This window comes from Scylla paramamosain, chromosome 1 (assembly GCF_035594125.1).
Source record: "Scylla paramamosain isolate STU-SP2022 chromosome 1, ASM3559412v1, whole genome shotgun sequence".
In the NCBI taxonomy this organism is placed as follows: domain Eukaryota; kingdom Metazoa; phylum Arthropoda; class Malacostraca; order Decapoda; family Portunidae; genus Scylla; species Scylla paramamosain.
Window position 1 is genome coordinate 31691476 of NC_087151.1, and position 21217 is coordinate 31712692.

General features: G+C 33.7%; 2 protein-coding genes across 6 annotated transcripts in view; one reads left to right on the forward strand and one right to left on the reverse strand.

Annotated features, from left to right (window-relative positions):
• Nucleotides 1-11602: 11602 nt before the first annotated feature.
• On the reverse strand, nucleotides 11603-20928 carry LOC135103827 (DNA damage-regulated autophagy modulator protein 2-like). Of its 5 annotated transcripts, none has more exons than XM_064010654.1 (8): nucleotides 20747-20928; nucleotides 20310-20389; nucleotides 16020-16162; nucleotides 15687-15808; nucleotides 15197-15423; nucleotides 13809-13947; nucleotides 13485-13636; nucleotides 11603-12908 (listed from the first exon to the last, which is right to left on the reverse strand). In XM_064010654.1, exons 3-8 carry the CDS (start codon nucleotides 16088-16090, stop codon nucleotides 12795-12797), a joined length of 825 nt encoding a protein of 274 aa, XP_063866724.1. In that variant the 5' UTR covers nucleotides 16091-16162; nucleotides 20310-20389; nucleotides 20747-20928; the 3' UTR covers nucleotides 11603-12794. The 5 variants fall into 5 exon arrangements, with proteins under 5 accessions (XP_063866724.1, XP_063866715.1, XP_063866740.1 ...); XM_064010645.1 differs by having other exon boundaries at nucleotides 20712-20928; XM_064010670.1 differs by lacking the exon at nucleotides 20310-20389.
• Nucleotides 20929-21179: 251 nt separating this feature from the next.
• The window catches only part of LOC135103841 (mediator of RNA polymerase II transcription subunit 18-like), a 6498-nt gene continuing 6460 nt past the window's right edge, over nucleotides 21180-21217 (forward strand). Inside the window, exon 1 of the mRNA XM_064010715.1 lies at nucleotides 21180-21217. This exon is cut by the window's right edge and continues 96 nt beyond it. The gene's annotated coding sequence lies outside the window, so the exon portion shown is untranslated.

A 21217-nucleotide genomic window follows, 5' to 3' on the forward strand; every position in this document is an offset into this window, starting at 1 on the left:
ATACCACAAACGGGTAGCACTTACCAGAGGGGAGAGAGAAAAAAAAAAAAAAAGTCGGTGGGAGTTGAGAGATGTAAGTGGGGAAAAAAGAGAAAAATGCTTGCTGGTCTTAGTTTGGGTCTCGTTCTGAACAGAAAATCTTGATCTTAATGCTTCAAGTAACACTCGTCTCAATTTCTTTTATATTTTGCATTTTTAGCGGAAGAGGGGAAAGTTAATTGATATGTGTGTAGGTCTATATGGCCACTGCATTACGTTCAATGATCTCGAAACAGGTAAATTTGCTAGTCCAGCGCGAATCTTAAAACCCCTTCTTCTTACGTCAAGGTATTTTTTATATCAGACATCGACACTATCAGTCAATAGAACACAACAGTTTCATAAAGAAGGGGGTGAAAAGTAAGCATATTAGTTATACACATTCCATGTCATAGGTACACTGTAGCTAAATCTTTATAAATAGTCCACCAAATCCCTTTACCACACTTTCACATCTTTTATAAAGCTCATTAGGGATCGTATACCTACCTGTTGCCTTTATATCTTAACTTCTTTACTAAATGCCTGAGCTTTTCCTTGGTAAGACATTAATTTAAGTCCTCTATTTTCTTGTTACATTCTATAATGGTTCATTCATCAAAACGTTTCGCTCTTACTTTTATACCCCCAGCTTCCTTTTTTTTTTTATTTAAATTGTCTTTCCTTCGTCCCTCTAATTATCGTATTCATTTGCATTTCTTCAATACTATACCGTCCCCTGCCTTCCACTCAGAAAGGGTTGATTCAGCTCACTTTTCTCACCTTTGTCTTGACGTGTGTTCCTTCACTGTTTCTCCCCCCACGAGTTTGAGTTTCGTCTGTCTTTCTAGTAAATTATCTCGCTCCCCACTAAGCGATCTCAGTCGATAGTGCACAAGCTTTGACCTACAAAAGTAATAATAATTATAATAATAATAATAATAATAATAATAATAATAATAATAATAATAATAATAATAATAATCCAGTGGAGAAAAAAAAGTGTCCGAAGCAGCATTATGTGCAGGCTGCGTGGTCGTTTCTTGTGAGATGGTTAATTAATACTGGTGCAGTGTGTGTGTGTGTGTGTGTGTGTGTGTGTGTGTTTCACTATTTCTGGTTTTCGCTATGAAGGAAGAGCTGCCTTTGTTATGGTTACCGACTATGATATAAAATAAAGACAAGTTGCTAGCTACACACACACACACACACTGAAATTTGTATTCACCTTCCATTCGACGGGCGTAGAGAGAGAGAGAGAGAGAGAGAGAGAGAGAGAGAGAGAGAGAGAGAGAGAGAGAGAGAGAGAGAGAGAGAGAATGGTTACTAGGAAGGGAACAAGAAATCTATGAGGCAGTCCTGTGTTGTCTTTTGGCCGCGGCAGTTGCATACGCCTGCCAAATTTTCCCCTTTTGTCTAAGGACTGATCCATTTTTTTTTTTTTTTTGTTCTTTTCTTTAAATACATTTTTTTCCGTCCAGCTTTCATATGAAAAAAAAAATCTATCAGTTTGTCAGAAAAGTAGTTTTGTATCAAGAATGATCTCATCGGATGCCGAAGTGAGTCGGATTCAGTGAGAGAAGCTATTGACCCATGCCTCAAGACAAATACTCCACACTCTTGAAATTCATCACAAAAGTAAATAAACAGCTTAAGTTTCAAGGGTACATAACTCTATTGATCTTTTATAACTCGAGTGTTCTACTAATAGCTTTATTTACAAGCATATGCATTTTGTTAGTTTATGAAATAAATTGTGATTTATTGATGTATAAGTGAACATATAATGTACAACTGATCAACTAGGTCATGTTAACTGTTTTACTGACAATACTGAAGTCACATGAAAAAGATATTCCTCATAACTTTACACAAATATACTAATGTATACATTTGTTGTTACTGATCATAAGTGTACTTCACTAAGTAGGTCAAGGCACGATCTTCTACATATTGATCTATTTTGTAACTGGTATCTGACATCACAAATCTTAAGAGGAGAGAGGGATCTTTCATGGAAAATGGAAACATTTAACTTCAAAACGTCAGTTTCATAAATTTCTTCATATAAGTATTGCTGTGTGTGTATGTGTGTGTATTAACATGATCAGTTTGGTTTATATCAGAAAATATCTACATCTAATTTAAATTTTTCATTTCATCTAAATCTTAATGAGGTCTGACAAAATTGCTTAGTAATATATATATATATATATATATATATATATATATATATATATATATATATATATATATATATATATATATATATATATATATATATATATATATATATATATATATATATATATATATATATATATATATTGTGTGTGTGTGTGTGTGCGTGTGTGTGTGTGTGTGTGTGTGTGTGTGTGTGAATTTATCCAAAGGATGTGGACTATAAGTAAGAGACAAAAAATAAGAGCCAGACTGACAAAAAAAAAAAAAAATAGTAGTTTCAAAATTTGGCATTGCTGCATAATTAATATATATATATATATATATATATATATATATATATATATATATATATATATATATATATATATATATATATATATATATATATATATATATATATATATATATATATATATATATATATATATATATATATATATATATATATATATATATATATATATATATATATATATATATATATATATATATATATATAAAACTCAATGCCATAAGTTAATGTACTAAAATAATGGCAGAATTTCTGCTCATCATCTATGGAGTGCTACAGTCTTTGGCCATGCTGAAGTGATGAAACAACACATTAATATCTCATATTTACATTAAATATTTCTACCTCAGTCTGCTACTTGATTGCCTTCTGAAAAAAAACAGAAGAAGCAAATTTATAGCATAAAGCATTAATCAGCAGATTTATCTAATGTAAAAACTAAGGTCTTTCCCTTTGCACAAGTATTAAATCTTAAAAAGAAGACTACACTATCTGGAGGGCTAAGAGAAGGTCACAGTAAATGTTCCTGTTCCAAGCATAACCTAACTAGGCATGCTGTCTATTCTCTAGCTTCATTTACAAAAACTTCATAACTATGACAATTGTCTTCATTACTACACAAATTATTCAAAATAATAGTAAAATACATTATTTCAGCATAAAAGCTTTGATAAAAAGAAACAAAGTTTGATTATGCTGTACATGCTCAAGTAAGCCTGTGAGACACACACACACACACACACACACACACACACATATATATATATATATATATATATATATATATATATATATATATATATATATATATATATATATATATATATATATATATATATATATATATATATATATATATATATATATATATATATATATATATATATATAAACACTTTTTCCATAATTTTGTACCCTCATTTTTCTTATCAAAAGAGTGACACTAAAATGCTATCCATTACTTGAACAAGTACTACCTAAGTCAATGAATTTTTGGAGGAGGGTTACCATGACATTAAAACACTAAATACAGCAAGGCAAAGCATGGTGAAAATCATTATAGTAACTTATGAAACTTAGATGGAATTACTCCTAAATACCATAGAATATAACTTTTACGTCTTTGCAATTTGAATATGTTTAAGCCAGTGACCCAAAAAAGACATATCAAGAGCAGCCATATGACTTTTGTCTCCAGTTTTTGAGATTACAAGACATATTCAGAATGAGTGCTTAAAGATTACTGACACACATCGAACCATGTTGAATAACAATAAATAATATGACAATGAAACAATACATTGTGCATCTTTAAGCAAATGCACCAAGAAAAAGATTGATACTGTATGGATTCTTCAAAGATCTAAAACAAACTTTCTTGTACATAAATGAAACTCTAAAATTGTGAGGAGCTTTTCACAATCAACACAAAAAACTTTAAGTATTAGCAATTTGTAAGTGCTAAACTCCCTCATTACTATCTGTCCAAAGAAATATGCCTCCACATAACCAGTATAAAATGTATAACAAACCATAATCTCCTAAGAAGCTTTGGCAAACATTATCTTAAAAATATGACTGAAAACTTATATTATGCAAAGCTTCCTATTTACATAATAATATACATCTGATTTCTTAACTCTCTGCATTTCTCTTTCTGAAATGACACAATAATAGTACTTACATGTAAAGGCAATAGCTTATCTACAGGATTCATAATACTTAGGTAAAGCTGTTTCCCAATTGAATAGAATATTTGATTGATCAAAAATATACATCTTTATGATAATGAGGTAGGCCATTAATGATGTCTATAAAAGAATGAATTCTTCATACATATACATATTATGGCCACTATAGTGAGGATGTAAACTCATATTACTGTGGAGAAACACACACACACACGCACACGCACACACACACACACACACACACACACACACACATTTAAAAAAGGTGTACTGTAAATCATATTACATTTTCTGTAGCACATCCATATTTTCATTTGATGTGATAACATGGAGTCTTCATTTTTTTTTTCTCGAAACAAAATGAAGTATGAACTATAGCAGTCTATATTTGAACATGGCAGTAGGCATACAGTTAATTCTTTATACATCCTAAATTAGTCCCACAAACTTTAATATAAAAGCAGGAATTACCCAATTCTCTGCACCTTAAAGTACCTCACCATTCTTCTACTATCTAAATGTAAGCAACATGAATCATTACAACAGTCCTTTCATTACTGCTCTTACATCTTGCCCATTAATTTTCTTCCTTAAACTATTTCATACTCAATTTATCATGCAATGTTTAAATAAATACTATAACCTAATTAATTTATTTAAAGATCTATTCAGCAAATATTTATTCTGATAACTGAAAAAAATTTTCCTAAAAATATATTTGTATAAAAATATATGAAAAGCAGAGTCAAAGGCATTGCAATGCCCAAAAACTTTCCCTTTTAATAATGGTGAAACTAAATACCTTAACATTTATTAAGGATAAAATATTCAAACTTATAAAAGTTATATTAAACATGTAAAAAGCAGATTAAAGCATTAAACTAACAGGTACTACTTATTTAAATTAGGTCAGTTAATTACAATTCCATAGATCAATCACAGATAAAAAAAAATCACAAAATGAATATATGTAGGTCATGTCACTTAAAAATTGAAGGCCAACACTTCATACTTATGAACAGTGAATGACACTTCCAGTTATGTGAATTAAAACTCAATATATGTAAGTTATGAACTAAATAAGAATGGTGTGTATCATATATATATATATATATATATATATATATATATATATATATATATATATATATATATATATATATATATATATATATATATATATATATATATATATATATATATATATATATATATATATATATATATATAAACACACACACACACACATGCACACAATCCTTGATATAGTAAACCTGGATATAGTGGACATCAAAAATATCAAACCCTTAAAACTTATTAAACAAGCCCAATGTGTAATAAACTCAAGGTTCTTCAAAGCAATGGACCTGCAATTATTTTGTTATATCAAGGGTTTGCTGTACATACATTATACATGAGGCCCTTATTTGCATACTGATTTAGACACCAAGTTGAATAAAAATTTACCTTATCAGCTTTCACCTCCTTGCATCATTATACTGTCTGGGGAAGCAAAGAGCTATCTGGAAATTACCCCATATTAGGGTCAGAAATGACACTTGACTTGCATAACTACATGGTCATCCTCATTTTATAAATAAATTTTGATTGCCCAGATCTTATTTAATCCTGAGCAGACCAATTACCAGCTGTCTTCAATGATATATAGATCATGACAGCCAATCATAGCACACCTATTCCGTGCTAAGTTACTCATGTCCTTGTTTGGCAAGCCTTCAAACACTCACAAGTTGGTGTGAGATTATTGTGCCCTGAGATGTCACACCAAACTAGCAGTGCAAGTGACACACCAAGACCCTTCAGGGGCTACCATTCTGAAGCTTGGTAACATTGTGTTGCTTAAAACCAAGCAACCTTGGGTAGTCTTAAATAAGCAAGGCTGCAGACAAGTGTGTGGTGGTAAGCTGTGGTGATGGTTGCCTTGTAAAAAAGACAGTGCCTTGCTGTTATTGACATAAACAGGGATGTTGAATGAGGAGAGAGGGAAATATTTAGTGTCCAGAGAAATTTCACATGCACAGCTCCAGTGAAAGCATAAAGGACATTACTTTTGGTCACATGATTATAAATGACATTAGTAAAAGAAATCCTCCATTTGAAGAAGGAAATTATCATTAAAGAAAGTGTCAATTTGTATAAAATGTCTGGTCAAATACAAGAAAATGCACAAAGTTTGTTGTCTTCAAGAAATATTCTTTACAACTTTCAATGTGACATGATTAAAGACAAACTATGTTGGCTATTGAAATATAACAAAAGAAAAATCATTACAATACACAAATATATAAATACCTTTTCGAGTGATTTCATAATGAAATTATAGGAATTAAAGTTACAAAATACATTTTATTTTATATCACTTAGCTTTCTATGCAATAGAAGTAGATTACAATACCATCAGGTCCATCTGAAGGCCACATAAATGCAACTTGTTAAAATAAGTAAAAAAAAAAAAAAAAAACTTTTTGTAAGTGAATCTAATCCAGTCTTCTTTGAAAATCTGAGAGGTATGTCTTCATTTCACCTCCCAAATCCTTTCCAGCCATAGAATATTTCATGTAAAATATAAAACATAAATAACCAATAACATCAAATGGTAACAGAGATATAACATTCAATAGTTACAACTTTGCTTTTAAAATACAGTCTCCTATATTTTAATTCCAGTTACTTTGATATGCAAAAAGGACCTCACATGTGTGTGTGTGTGTGTGTGTGTGTGTGTGTGTGTGTGTGTGTGTATATTATATTATAATATATATATATATATATATATATATATATATATATATATATATATATATATATATATATATATATATATATATATATATATATATATATATATATATATATATATATATATATATATATAAACTTGATCCTCCAATTACGTACTAATATGTTAAAGGAAGAACTTTGCTCATTTGATCTGCTTTATGCAGAGGGAGAAGGGCCTGGGTTGGGTTGAGGCTGGGTAGCATGTAATACTAGGTAAAACAGCACAATGGCATCTCTATCATAAATCATGTCTAACCCACACATACAGCATTTAGAGCTTGGCAGGTATCATTCATATCAGGATCCTGAGTTATAGCATTTAGAGATGGTGGAACCAGGACAACTGGTGTAGCAGACTGAATTTCATCACAGAATGACTGTTCTAAATAACACAATACCACGGATGGAAGTGACACTACCTTCTGGTTTTGACTGCCATACAGCATTTTATACATGAAAAAAAATATTGCATGTACTGAATCCAAAATTTTTGAGTGCCTACAAAATGCAAAAACAAATAAGAACAATACATTTAGTTGTCACTAGAAATGGAAATCTTCTACAATAATATTATATAATGCTCTTATTTCTTTTGGTCTTATGGTTTTGGAGCTTCTCCAAATGTTATTAATGAAATGCTTGCTATTATTCTCTTTCACATACAGTACTGTAATAGCAAAAACTAATCACAGGTATAGTTTTTAATCAGTGTTGTTTTTTGGGGAAGAGCAATACGCCTATGATGAAATTCAGTCTAACATACCATTGTTAATTTCTGGGAACACTTCTTTCTTACAAAACATTATGACTTTCATTGTTGACCTAACTGGATTAGATGTGCTTCACCAGCCCTTGGAAAAAGATAGGGTAGAAACAGCATTGCTAAGGATGCAATGTAGTAAAAAATTTTAATTTCTCAGCATCTTCCCTTACTTATTCCTTCCTACAGTAGTCATGTCACAGTAATCACACCTCATCTCTACCCCTCATGTCACCAGTGATCCTCACCTAATGCAAGATAAACACTGCAAGCATGTCATGTTACTGAGGGTGCAGTTCTTACTTATTTTTAATCAAGTGATCACACCATACCCTCCTCACAGATGACATCATGGCAGGTGCAACCAACAGAAGGACTGATGGTGAAAGGACAAAGACAGTTATGGTTAACCAAATCTTGTAATTACCTAGCATGCAGCAAATTCATTTTTCACTCCTCCTGCCATGCCTGGAGGGAAAGAATGATAAGGGAGAGAGGTTCCAAGATAAAGACAAAGATTTTACCACAGCAATACTTCCCCTATCCTTTTCCCAACCATAGGCCATGGTTGCACATCTATTTTACATTATTCAAAGCGATAGCTTGGACCAGCGAGCTCACTATCCATGTACATGAAGACACAAGCAATATGCCACCCAGGCCACGATACACCAGTAATCAGTTCCAGATTTTGTAGTTACTCTGCTCAGTGCAAAAATTTTAAACAATGGACGGTCATTCACAGCACCATATTTTAGACATTAAGGTATCAGAATTTGTCTGTTGCATCCAAAGTTTATCAAAATGAAGTACGTCAAATGGAGGATCAAGTGCAAAAAAATAAATAGATAAGTAAATAAATAAAATAAATAAATAAATAAATAAATAAATAAATAAAAATAGAAATAAAATAAATAAACAAACAAATAAATAAATAAATAAATAAATAAATATAAATAAATTATGTAAATAAGTAAATAACAATAAAATCCTGAAAGTAAGACAAACCCACCTGATAGCAGCAGCCACAAAACAATAACATAATATCTAACTGCCTCTCCTGCCCTGTAACACCATTAAGTAGAACATGTTTCCTTAATATCATCCATCTTATTATCATGTTGCCACAAATACTTTTTTTTTTCAGATCACATCCAGATACTTCCTTGATCATCTTTACTTTTAATATTAAAAATTAAGAATAAGATGCTGGTTAGCTGACCTTTTATGAGGGAAATTATTCACCAACCATTGCTAAACCTGAATTATATATATATATATATATATATATATATATATATATATATATATATATATATATATATATATATATATATATATATATATATATATATATATATATATATATATCCCAGTATTTGATCCCATAGATAATCAATATGAGTGTGAAGAACAAAACTCCTGGTTGCATAATCATAGAGAAATCTCCAGTCAAGGGTTTAAGACATTTTGTGATACTTCTCAAATTGCTAGGATTATTTATCAGTACCAAGAGTACAAGGACATTTACCAGACTATATTAAGTTCTGAACTATGCCAGTAAGGTACTGGAATGCATCCTGACCTTCGTTCATTGTTTTATGGAGTACAAATACATCATGTGTAAGTACCATCAAATATCTCTTACACTCCTCATAATGTCAGCTCTTCTCATGATCCTCCATATCAAATAATCATTGTACTATTGCTCAGTCTACATAATTACATAGCCAAGAGGGTTAGTACATATAAAAATGTTGTCTCCAAGGCAAGTTGTGCCATCCCCCCCAAAAAATAAAAATTGATAAGAGAAGACAATTAATATGACAGTAATAAACATACATTTGATACTGATAAACTCTGTCACTTTGAGACTATGCTTCTGTTAAGCAAATTTACCTGATATAAAAATGTTTTCTGTTACTATGGATCCCTATACTGTACTACCATTTAAGTAGGTATTTCATAAGTGATCCCACACTGTAACTTAACATCAGAATTTCAGTCACTGGACAAGAACATGATTTGACATAATAATGAAGAATATCTGTATGAAAAAATACAACCTCCAAAGTCCTCCATTAGGAGGTGCCATCGTGGCCCTGAAAAAGGGGAACCTTTATATAAAAACTGAAAAAAATAACAAATAAATTGTTGAATTGATATTTTTTATATTATTATTATTATTTTTTTTATATCAGTTAACATACCTCACAGATGCATAAACTATTTATATCCCCATTTCTGTGATAGCTAAGGGTTTTTGTTTTCACAATTTTACACCTTTAAAGCATCAAACTAAACAACAATGTACTTTTTACTAACTAATCCCATCGATCATCTTGTTCAGTGGCAAGAAATATTTCTAACATAAATTGGGAAATACTTTGCATTGCATGAAGAACAATGGCTAACACAATGCTAAGTGAAAGCTGTACATACTTCACCTCAACTAATTCTTGTGAGGGAGTGTTCACCGGGGAAGGTAAAGAAGAGTCTGAAGGAGTCTTTTCTTTCTCAGTGGGAGACGGAGGATCTTGATCAACTGGGGTTTCAATAGCTGCTGAAGGCTCCCTGTTTGAGGGGGAATCTTGAGAGTCCCAGCTGTGGGAAGCTTGGTCTGGTCTCGATGAATTTTCTGCGAGTTCAATATTCTTATTATCCTCCACAAAACACTGTTGCATATCAAGATCAGCAGAAGGACTGTCTTCTAATAACTTTGATACTCCAGGTAATTCAGAAGATATGCTAAGATAATCTGGAGTGTCATCACCAGCTTCTTTTTGCAATGAAATATTATTAGACACATTAATTAAATTTGTTAGTTCAGAGCAAATGCTGTAGTATTCTGTAAGATCATCTGTAACAGTGTTAGGTGTAGCAGGACCTGATAAATTAATAGGAGTAGAATGTGCAGAGGGCACACAAAGTGAGGAATTGACATCAGGCACAATACTTCTTTGAGCCATTGAATGTAATGTTGATATTTCCTTTGATTTAGGTACTTCATCAACTGTAACACAGTCCTCTCCACTTACTGAATTTACATTTGTTTCTGTTTCATAGCCTGTGTCAGTTGAAAATGTACTATTTACCATGCTAAAATCTGTATCATCAAAAAAAGGTGTCATATTACCTTTAACATTTTCAGATTTTGAGCCTGACTTGACTTCTAATCCACAGAGAGAATTTTTTACTGTCAAAGTGGGAGACGACTTTGAATTTTTGTCTAGCTGTTCTACACATTGACTGTGATGATGCTTCTTTATAGGCAAGAAATCATCAACTGCCCACACATCTTCTTCTCTACTGCATAAACTGTCCTTTTTGTTGATGTTTTCACATTTCTGTGGTGACAATGACTTTGATGGAACCTCTTTCATAACATCAGGTTTATGTTTTCTAGGTGACTTGTGCTTTTTCAAAGGAGACATTTTTTTCTTCTTTGGTGAGTGAGAAGTATTGATACTCTTTATCTTAGGTCGTACAGAAAGTATTGTTGGGTCATTTTCTTTGTCACTGCTTGGAGATTTTAGACCCCAATCTTCAGATTCCACATGTCTTTGGCTGGCATTTGTGAAGGAATTGCTTGTATGGGAAGTCTCTGTTACTGAGTTGAAAGATTCTTTACAAACATCTGATGCCTGTAAAACATTATCCTTAGTTGAGATTGCAGTATCATCATTACCATCATCTGGTTTTGTATCTCTTAATATAACCCTATCTTCATCTTTTCTACAAATTTCTGAAGAAAGCTCTTGTTTTTCACTAGGATTTTCATTTAATGGACATTTAAGCTTACTTTCATCTTGCACAGCCAAGCTATTGAAGCTTATTGGACTTGATAATATATTCATTTTTCTTGAAAAACAGTCTTTTAATGAATTTGTTGACATGTCTTCTAATGCTATTTCTTGTAAATTAACAACAGGTGAAGGGTTTTCTAAACTAGCTTGCAGATGCTCAGGATCAGAATAACACATGGCTACACGAAGTGACTGGGGCCGCCTTCGTGGCCAAGAAGCTGGATGGGTGGAGTCTTTGGTCTGATTCAACAAAGTTACCAATGAATTACTATTACAGGAAGAGCTAACTAAAGTTCCTGGAGGCACACTATTGTTCATGGACACTTGGCTGTTAACTGGAGGCACTAAGCCCATGTCTGGGTGGACATTTGGGCTAAAAGATAAGGGAATTACTTGGCAATCACTGTCTAAGTCATTGCAGAGGATCATTGTATCCTTTGCTATAACAGGCTTCTGAAAAACTGAAAAGTTATTACCTTTACATTCCATATCTTTGCTATAATTTAAAGATACAGAATGTGAATTTGTATCATCATCAAATTTGACTAAAGAATTTACAGCGCCTGAGTATTCTGGAGAACCAAAACTTTTGCTCATGATAGGGAATGGCAAAACCTTATTATAGAACTTGTCCTTTTTAGCAACACAATCATATTCATTTGTAACACTTCCATCATTTTTATAAAACATAGAATTATACTTGGAAATCAAGGGCCTTAGTTCATCACTTGCAGTCAAGAGACCTGGCGATCCCATAGAAGCCTCTTTGGTATCTGTGATTTCATCCAGGGGAGGAGAAGACTCAAAAGAGTTATAGTTCTTGCCTGACTGTTTCTTGATATCAGGATACAACTTGTTCTTTTCCCATTCTGCAGATGATCCATTCTGAGTTAAATAATCAGTGGAATGAATCTCTGGAGATGTAATGCATGAGAGAACTCCATGACCATTTTCATCATCACACACTACCGAGTCAGAAACTTCTCTATTGCTGGATGCTTCATCTCTTTTCATTTCTGGGGAGTCCTCTAAACAAGATATATTTTCATCATCTAAAAGAACATTTCCTTCACATGAAAAATTGAAGCAGCTGCTTAAGAGCAACTTAACTTTTTGCCATTCGGGATTATTGTTTCTTTCCTCCCCAAAGTTTGGCAAATGTCTCAAATCATCACTGCTCCCTCCCATGCCCTCCACGAAGCAGTCAGCAGGCAGGTGACTAGCTGACTGGGAGGGTGTTCCTCAGGTAATGTATGAATGAGATGACAAAATAGCTTGTACATCATCTGTCGTTTGATCTTGTTCTCCAATCCCACTGTATTGTGTTGGTGCTAACGTATCCACAGATACATACACCTGCAAGAGAAAAATACTTACTTAGTTAAATGTATGACTGCATTTTGGCCTTAAAGCATTAAAAATATGGTTTCATACATTAATGATCCAGTCATTCCATACTATTTCTAGCATGAGAGAGCGAGAGAGAGAGAGAGAGAGAGAGAGAGAGAGAGAGAGAGAGAGAGAGAGAGAGAGAGAGATAAGATTCCTACTTGCAAACAATAAACAATATATTTCTGGTTCATATAAACAAACCACTCTCAGAATTCCTCCCAAAATAAAACAGATTAGAATAATAATAAAATTCATACTGAAATCTTATCAGGACAGGTAAGAATGAAGGACAGATGGAATTAGGAGTGGCTTTGTGTAATTTAATGTCATTCTCCCATAGCTAAAGCATTTTCAGATTATAAGGTAATTTTTCTCATTTACTGGAATCAAAATACATCAACAAAGTTATAAACATATAAACATAAAAAACATAAATTGACAATAACATCCATTTGCAAGCCTTTATAAAGTAAGCTCTAGATATCAAAAAATTTGTCCAGACTTCAAAGTAAAATATTTCTACATATAAATTCTCATTACCTGGGGAGGGTCCATAGAAATGCTCTTAAATTCATCCACAAGTGTCAGCATAAAGAAATTGAAGGCTGCAGCACACACCCACTCAGACACAGTGCTGGCCACATGGAAGCCCCAGCCCCCATCCTCAGGGTACCACTTCCGAGGGTCATCACCTGGAAAAGAATCCATGTTGCTTACAACTACATAACTACAATTGAGTTTTCATTTAATGGAATCATATTTTAACTCAGTGAGTTTCTAATTGATAAAAAAAAAAAAGAGAGAAAAAAAATTGACAATATCACACTATTCCAATATCATTCATTCCAACAATGTTATACTCACCATTGAATTGTGAATGAGCAATACTTGCACAAACACAACCCACCACAAAGAAGATGGAAGCCACAACTGCCAGCCCCATGCGTATATGAGCCATGGCCAAACTGTTCACCAGAGGATGAGTCTGGTAAGAGCACATTGCCTGCAAGGAGATGGAAGAGCATAATAATACTTTTAAGGTTTTTTTTATTTATTTATGTAAGAGGGGCATCAGCCATGGACAACAAAACTGGAATTAAAAAAAAAAGGCCCACTGAGATGCCAGTCCCCAAACTGAGTTGAAAGCAGCATTCTAAAATTACAGGATAAGTGTCTTGAAACCTTCTTCTTGAAAGACTCCATGTCATAGGAAGGTGGAAATACAGAACCAGGCAGGGAGTTCCAGAGCTTACCAGAGAAAGGGATGAATGACATTTGAGGCATTTAAGAGGTGAACAGAATAGGGACCATGGGCAGAGGAGAGGCATGCAGTTAGCAAGATCAGAAGAGTAGTTAGCATGAAAATAACGACAGAAGATAGCAAGAGGTGCAACATTGCAGCGATGAGAAAGAGGCTGAAGACAGTCAGTTGGAGGAGAGGAGTTGATGAGATGAAAAGCTTTTGAGTATGGGTATGAGTATGGGATGAAAGTAAGCTTTAGAATGAGACACAACAAACAATAATTCTATGTGAGATATATTAGCTCCAATATAATACAGTGCAAGTGATATATATATATATATATATATATATATATATATATATATATATATATATATATATATATATATATATATATATATATATATATATATATATATATATATATATATATATATATATATATATATAAAATATGAGAAAGTAAAGGATGTACTACACTACAGCTCAGCTGAGTGGGATATGCAAGATAATTATTTTCTCTCTTAATTAGTGGTTTCATAAGTTCTGTGCTACAAAAAATTCATAATTCTTTTAACTTATAACAACCTAAAATATCTGCAATGATTTTTTTATGAGTTCCACTTTAACATTTTTGTTCATTCATCTAAAAACTTATCAGCTTAAGTCACAATATTTCCATTACTGATGATTTATAAAAGTAGACTGGATCTTCACCATTTGTATCTCCAGACACTGCATATTCAAGTTGTGCAATGAACATATTTATACCAACTTCTAATAATCTGTTACTGTGACCATTAGAGATTGGATATTTAAGAGGATACTACAAGATATTAGGATGGTAGATGCTTTAAAAAAAAAAAAAAAAATCTTCCCACACAAGTACAGATATTTATAGTGAACCAGAAGTTATATAGATAAGGGCAATACATCAGTTGAAGGAAAAATAAATATAAATATGGGTTCAGAACCACACAAGATTATCTCTGCAACAATGGTTACTTACCTGAACCCATAGGTATGTGGTTCCAAGGCCAAATGCAATTAGAGCTCCAGTTATATGCACAAAAAATACATTAGTCTCTTGGAAGTTTGCAACAATTGATATACCAAGAGCTGCTAGAGAACCAACACAAAGACCAACACGATTCAGCCTCACAATGTTGGCTGAAGAGGAATGGTTGCGGTACAGTTCAGCAATCTGACGGAAGCGTATGTAGATTGTGACGAGTACTGCAAGGAAAATAAAGGTTGTGTTTCAATGCAAAGTACATAAAGAGAATTTCATTTAAAAAGCAGGATAAAGCAACTCAACATGCAAACAAAATATGAGCTTATACAAGGAGCTTAATCTGAGAAATCCACATAAAAAAAAAAAAAAAATTGCACTTGATGTTATTTGGCTGAGCACAGTATCAGGATAACATTTTAAAGGATCAATCACAATTCATAGCTACAAAAGTAAACACAACTAAATGGATGATAATACATCTTACTTGCAAATGCTCCAATGTTCAGAGCTTGACTGAAAATACAACTTTCTGGAGAGTAGGTTCCTGTATCACTGATGTATGGAAAATCTGGTTCTGTGTGTTTCAGTAAGATTGATATGATGTATCTGTTGAAAAAGCCACAAGAGAAAACCTTGAAAACTTTCTCTCTCTCTCTCTCTCTCTCTCTCTCTCTCTCTCTCTCTCTCTCTCTCTCTCTCTCTCTCTCTCTCTCTCCATACAGACATGCAAACAATATAAGGTCAAGAGTAAATGTAGATGAAAAGATTTGGTAGTAGTACAAAAAGAAGACAAAAAGCTGAATTTCCCTCAACTTACGTGATGATGAAGGTGGCTGGGAAGAGCACAAAGACTGTGAGAGGCAGGAAGTATAAGTAGGATGATTCCATAATTGTCACCACTATGCTTCAAGTGGCAAGTCTTAAAAGCTGAGCTAATGCTACAAGAATACTTGTGATAATCTGAAAGAGAAATATACAAATTGTACATGGATTGGGTCATTACTAAAACTTTATAAATTTAAGGTGGTAATGTCTATAACAAGAAAATCTGATACCGTTAATATTAAAAAAAAAATAATACCTACCTAATTCCTTATTTTCTTTCATCCACTGCTCAATCTCCTCAAGGTACTCTCAATAAGTAAGTATAATAGGACAGACTTCAACAAAATTTATCAATAAACAATTTACTACTGAATAGTCACAAGCAAGCCAATTTTCTGGGAATGACAGAATCTTATGTTCAGTATTGAAATGTAACACTGTGCCAAATGACATAATAGAAACAACAACCAATGATAATGTAGCAGAAGCTAAAACAATGGACAGATAAATTATCAGATATTCCAATGAAAATTTGTAACAGAAAAGGAAGATTACATTTTATTGATGGACAAAGATATTATCTGATACTTCAATAAATTTTTCTAATGAATAAAAGCTATCTTTACAATCAGCTATAATCTCTCACATAATCTATGTACACTTTAATAAATAGTCATCTTTAATAGCCTCCACATCAACTGCTTGTATATATATTATTTTCCAGTTTTATCATTGCAGAAAGTGTCTACGATAGATGAAGGAATTAACAAAGAAATAATAGCTACATCATAGCCATCTTTGTCCCGCCTCCAACACACACACACACACACACACACACACACACACACACACACACACACACACACAAATCATGGTGTGATATGAAGTTACAGATATGATAACAAATTATATCTGAGGTGGCTGGCCTTTCCCAGAAGTGATGATTGGTGTTTACTACCAGAATATATGGCATCTTTTGTATACTTTCTCTTTCTTCTATATTCTATCCAAGGGTGATACTGAGTTGAGAACTCATTCACACTTCCCTTAGGGCTGTGTGCTATCACTTTCGTTTTTCGTCTTTCATACAAATTATCACAAATGCACTATTCCAGCATCTCTACAGTAAAATCTGCAGATAGTACCATAATAATAAGTAAAACAAATGTAATGTTAATATTAAACTAACTCTTCAACCCAAGTCAGTAATTTAATATCTGCATGTAAGCTTTGTAAGCTTCAGTATAACAGAAGCAAGATTCTAGTAAAAGAAATAACACATCTGACCCTCTTGTTATAGATTATGAACAAACTGAAAAAGTTCAGGAACATATCAAGAGAAAGCTGTCAGATACAGAAGGGGGAGTTGATGAGATGAAAAGCTTTGGACTCCACCCAGTTAAGTATGGCTGTACAAGTATGGTTTGTACAAGAATAGGTAAGGCCCCTTCACAGAGTGAGAGCTGGGAGGAAAAATAGGAATAACGGAGACAACATAGAAACATAAGCTTCATGAAAGCTGTTTTAGTATGAGATGTGTAAAACTAACAGTCAAGATTTTTTTTTTTTTAAATAAAGCCCAAGGAATTGAGTCTTTGGGGCAGTGAGCAACACTGCCCATTTAGAAATAAGAGAAAGGTCAAAAGTTAAATATTCTATGACTTATCAACATGAACTGCATCATTCTTACTGAAATGGCTGCCTGAGAAGTAATACTGAGAAATGCAGTGTAGAAATGTCAGCTTAAAAGTGGGTAGGACAAGAAGTTTGGCTGAAAAGATTGTGGACATGAGAGTAGGTGATAGGACAAAGCCTTGTGAATTACCACTTTTCAGAATGGCAAGAAAGGAATTTTGAGATGAAAGTGCAAGAAGATGAATAAATACCATATGAAGGAAGCTTAGATATTTAAGATCTGTGCCAGACTCTATCAAAATTTTCTGATATATGCAATTGGCTGGCAAGGATTTCACCAAAATGCTTAAGAGATGATGACCAAGATTCATTAAGAAAAGCAAAACCACCACTGGACTGTCCATTATGGAATTCAGAAAGAAGACTGAATGGACAGATGCATAAGAATCTTCCTACTAAGGATAGACTGAAAAGCTTTGATAAGACAAGAAATCAAAGCTGCATAAAGATCAGTATTTTGAAGGATAGGAGCAATCACCCTTTTTAGAAACAGATTGAATGTAGCCATAGCTGGGAGCAATAACGAAAAAATTTATCGCGATAACCGACAAATCGATGACGGAAACCTTATCGGCAATAACCGATAACCAATAACTAGTGATAAATTTATTACCTGATAAAGTGATACCCAATAAATTGATAAATCCAAAATTCTGATACTAGCAATAATGATATTGATATTCTAAATAAAAAATTGATAAATCCAAAGTTTTGATACTAGCAATAATGATAATGATGTTCTAAATAAAAAAAAAAAGCTGATAAATCCAAATCTTTATTTTTTATCTTTATCTTAGAAAACTTTAAAAAATCTTAGAAAACTTCAAATTCAATATTTATCCTGTCTCTTCACTATTGAAAAGTATTGTTTTAAGTAACATAACTAGATTTGATTTCAAAAGTTTAAAACTTAACATGGTCATGTTCCAAAAACTTAAATTATTGATTTTCACTAGTTTGGAACCAAAAGTATCAGCAGTACCAAAGAGTCAATAATGAAGGAAAAATAATTATCAGAAAACTAATAACCCAATATTGTTATCATGATAATTTATGGCTCAATTAGTGCATGTGTTACTATGTTGGTTTCCAGTATGGAATGGTGCATGCTCACTTGTACCTCTTTCGTTCAGCCAATGAGAGCTGTCTTCTTAATGACACATTAGAACATCATTGAACATTATTTACTTCCAGCCAATACGTCATTTATTTTCAGCCAATCACTATGTGTATATGTGGCAGCAACAGCAGTCAACAGGCTACCCACAAGGGTACTCAATGTCACAATGACAGCCCAGTCCAGTGGATGCAAATCTAAATACTGGGATTTTATTGTACAGCTCCATAAGCAAGATGACTTGGGTGTACATTTCTTAAGATCGTAGTGTGTTTTGCCGGAAATCAATCTTGTGCTGAACAACTTGTGGCACCAGTACCCTTTCAGAAGGAAGAAGAGAAGGTAGACCAACCACATCCTGGACCTTCCACTTCCTAATAAGGTATACGGTTAGGTCAGGTTAGGTTAGGTTATTGTCCTTAATGACAGCCCAGGAAAGCAAAGCCCCCTGGTTTGTTTATTGTCCTTAAGGTGAGGGTCCAAAGTGGGCAAAGCACCCCAGTTAGGTTAGGTAAGTGTCCTTAACATGGGTCCAGGTGGGATGAAACCCCCTTTAATTAAGTTAGGATAAGTGAGGTAAGATTAGGTTATGTCAGTGTCCTTAAGAGGGTTAGGTTAGCTTAGGTTTGGTAACATTAGGTTAGGCTAGAAATGTTCATAGTCTTCAAAATAAGGCATCTCATCCTTATTAGATTTTTCATGAATATCCAAATTTGGCTCCCCCACCCCAAAAACTACACTTACCCACCAGGTCCCAAAGCTTGTTTGAGGGATTTGGGGGAAAGGGGATGAACCTCATCTGGACACAGATGAAGCCTATGAGCAAGACTGCAAGAATGATTTTTTGATGGTGACATAAGGTCAACTAGTATGCCTTCACCAAAATGGCACTGAACACTTCACTCAAAGTCATACAAGATGTGACCACAAGACCTATCATGTTGGTGCTTGAACAAATCAACAGGCAAGTTATTCCAAGTGTCCAGGAGTCTCACAGAAAAGAAACAAGTTCTGGCTTTGGTGTTACATCAAGGAATAGCCAATTTGAAGGAATGAGCCATGGTCCTAACATTAAGATTCCTAAGCAAATTTTCAGGATAATAAAGGCTATTGAGAATCTTGTACATCATTCCTAAGCAAATTTTCAGGATAACAAAGGCCATTGAGAATCTTGTATATCATGATTAAGTCAACTCTGATCAGGTGACCTTTGACAGAATAGAGCTTCAAACAAGAAAGATGTTCAGCATAGGTTAGACCAAAGAACCCCCTCAATTCTCTTTCTCCATCTCCTCTGGACCTTCTCAAGACAAAGCAATAGTGTCTCTCAACCCATTATTATTATTATTATTGTTTATTTATTTATATTTTTTTCCGAGGGCAGGGATTTTTTTTCTAGACGTGGGTTATACTGTCCTGGTATACAGCAATGGGCATAATGTAACCCATCTCTCTTTGAGCTTGACATACCTGGAGTGCTATGAAGATACCCTTGAGAGGTACATATGTATGCAATGGCTGATATTCATATGGCGGTAGCTTACGTGAATCTGAAAGGGTAAAGGTTGAAGAGCGGTAATTTTCATGAAAACGTGTATATATGCGCATATATAATGTTCTGTACCTTTTTTTTTTCTTAGCTTCCAGATAATATACTTTATTACCCACGGACTACTATCAATGCTCCGCATTTTGTTATTCATATCCGGATTCAAAACCTCGTCGGTAAATTTTTCGATGGTGTCACGGGTCAAGGGATATGGGCCATCAGCAAACAATCGTGATCTAGCACATATGAACCACCCAATCAAATCCGGTCTCGAAGTATTTTGTTGGCCTGTCACTACGCAATGAGATTCATGCATTACTTACACTATGCTCTTGGAAGTCATCACACACCCGGCTACCTGGGATTACTTGTGGGCATGGCGGTACGCCTGCAGGTGTTCCGCTCCCCCGCATCAGCTGTTTGTGACTTGTTTTGACGGCTCACAAAAAATGGAGTCTTCTGTTTGAGGAGTAACTAAGTCATTGTTAAATATTCTCTATTCGTTTATGCCTTCCTTCACTTATACCACAGGTGCGAGCTTATCTCCGAGAAGCATCACGAGAGCAAAAGCGACCCGCCACACATTCCTCGACTCGTGGTGGAAGGAGGAAAGAGAGGATTACACCAACCCACCACCGCGGGCTGCAGCTAACTGCGATAGCCACAAATAACGCCGGTATCTTGCAGTAGTTCCTGTGCGCACAAAGTACTTCTTACCAGACAGCGCAAAATATCGTCCATACGTCCACAACGATCTATTAGTGAACAATCTATAATCTTAGTAGATCTAAACGTTTTAAACGATGTAGAGAAAGGAGGAAAGTTTGTT

Coding starts and splice junctions, on each gene's coding strand:
- LOC135103827 (XM_064010670.1), bottom strand. CDS start 16,090: ATGGAATCATCCTACTTATACTTCCTGCCTCTCACAGTCTTTGTGCTC. Junction 13,948..15,196: donor CCACATACCTATGGGTTCAG/GTAAGTAACCAT, acceptor ATCTCCTTGCAG/GCAATGTGCTCTTACCAGAC. Junction 12,909..13,484: donor TTTCTATGGACCCTCCCCAG/GTAATGAGAATT, acceptor TTTCTCTTGCAG/GTGTATGTATCTGTGGATAC.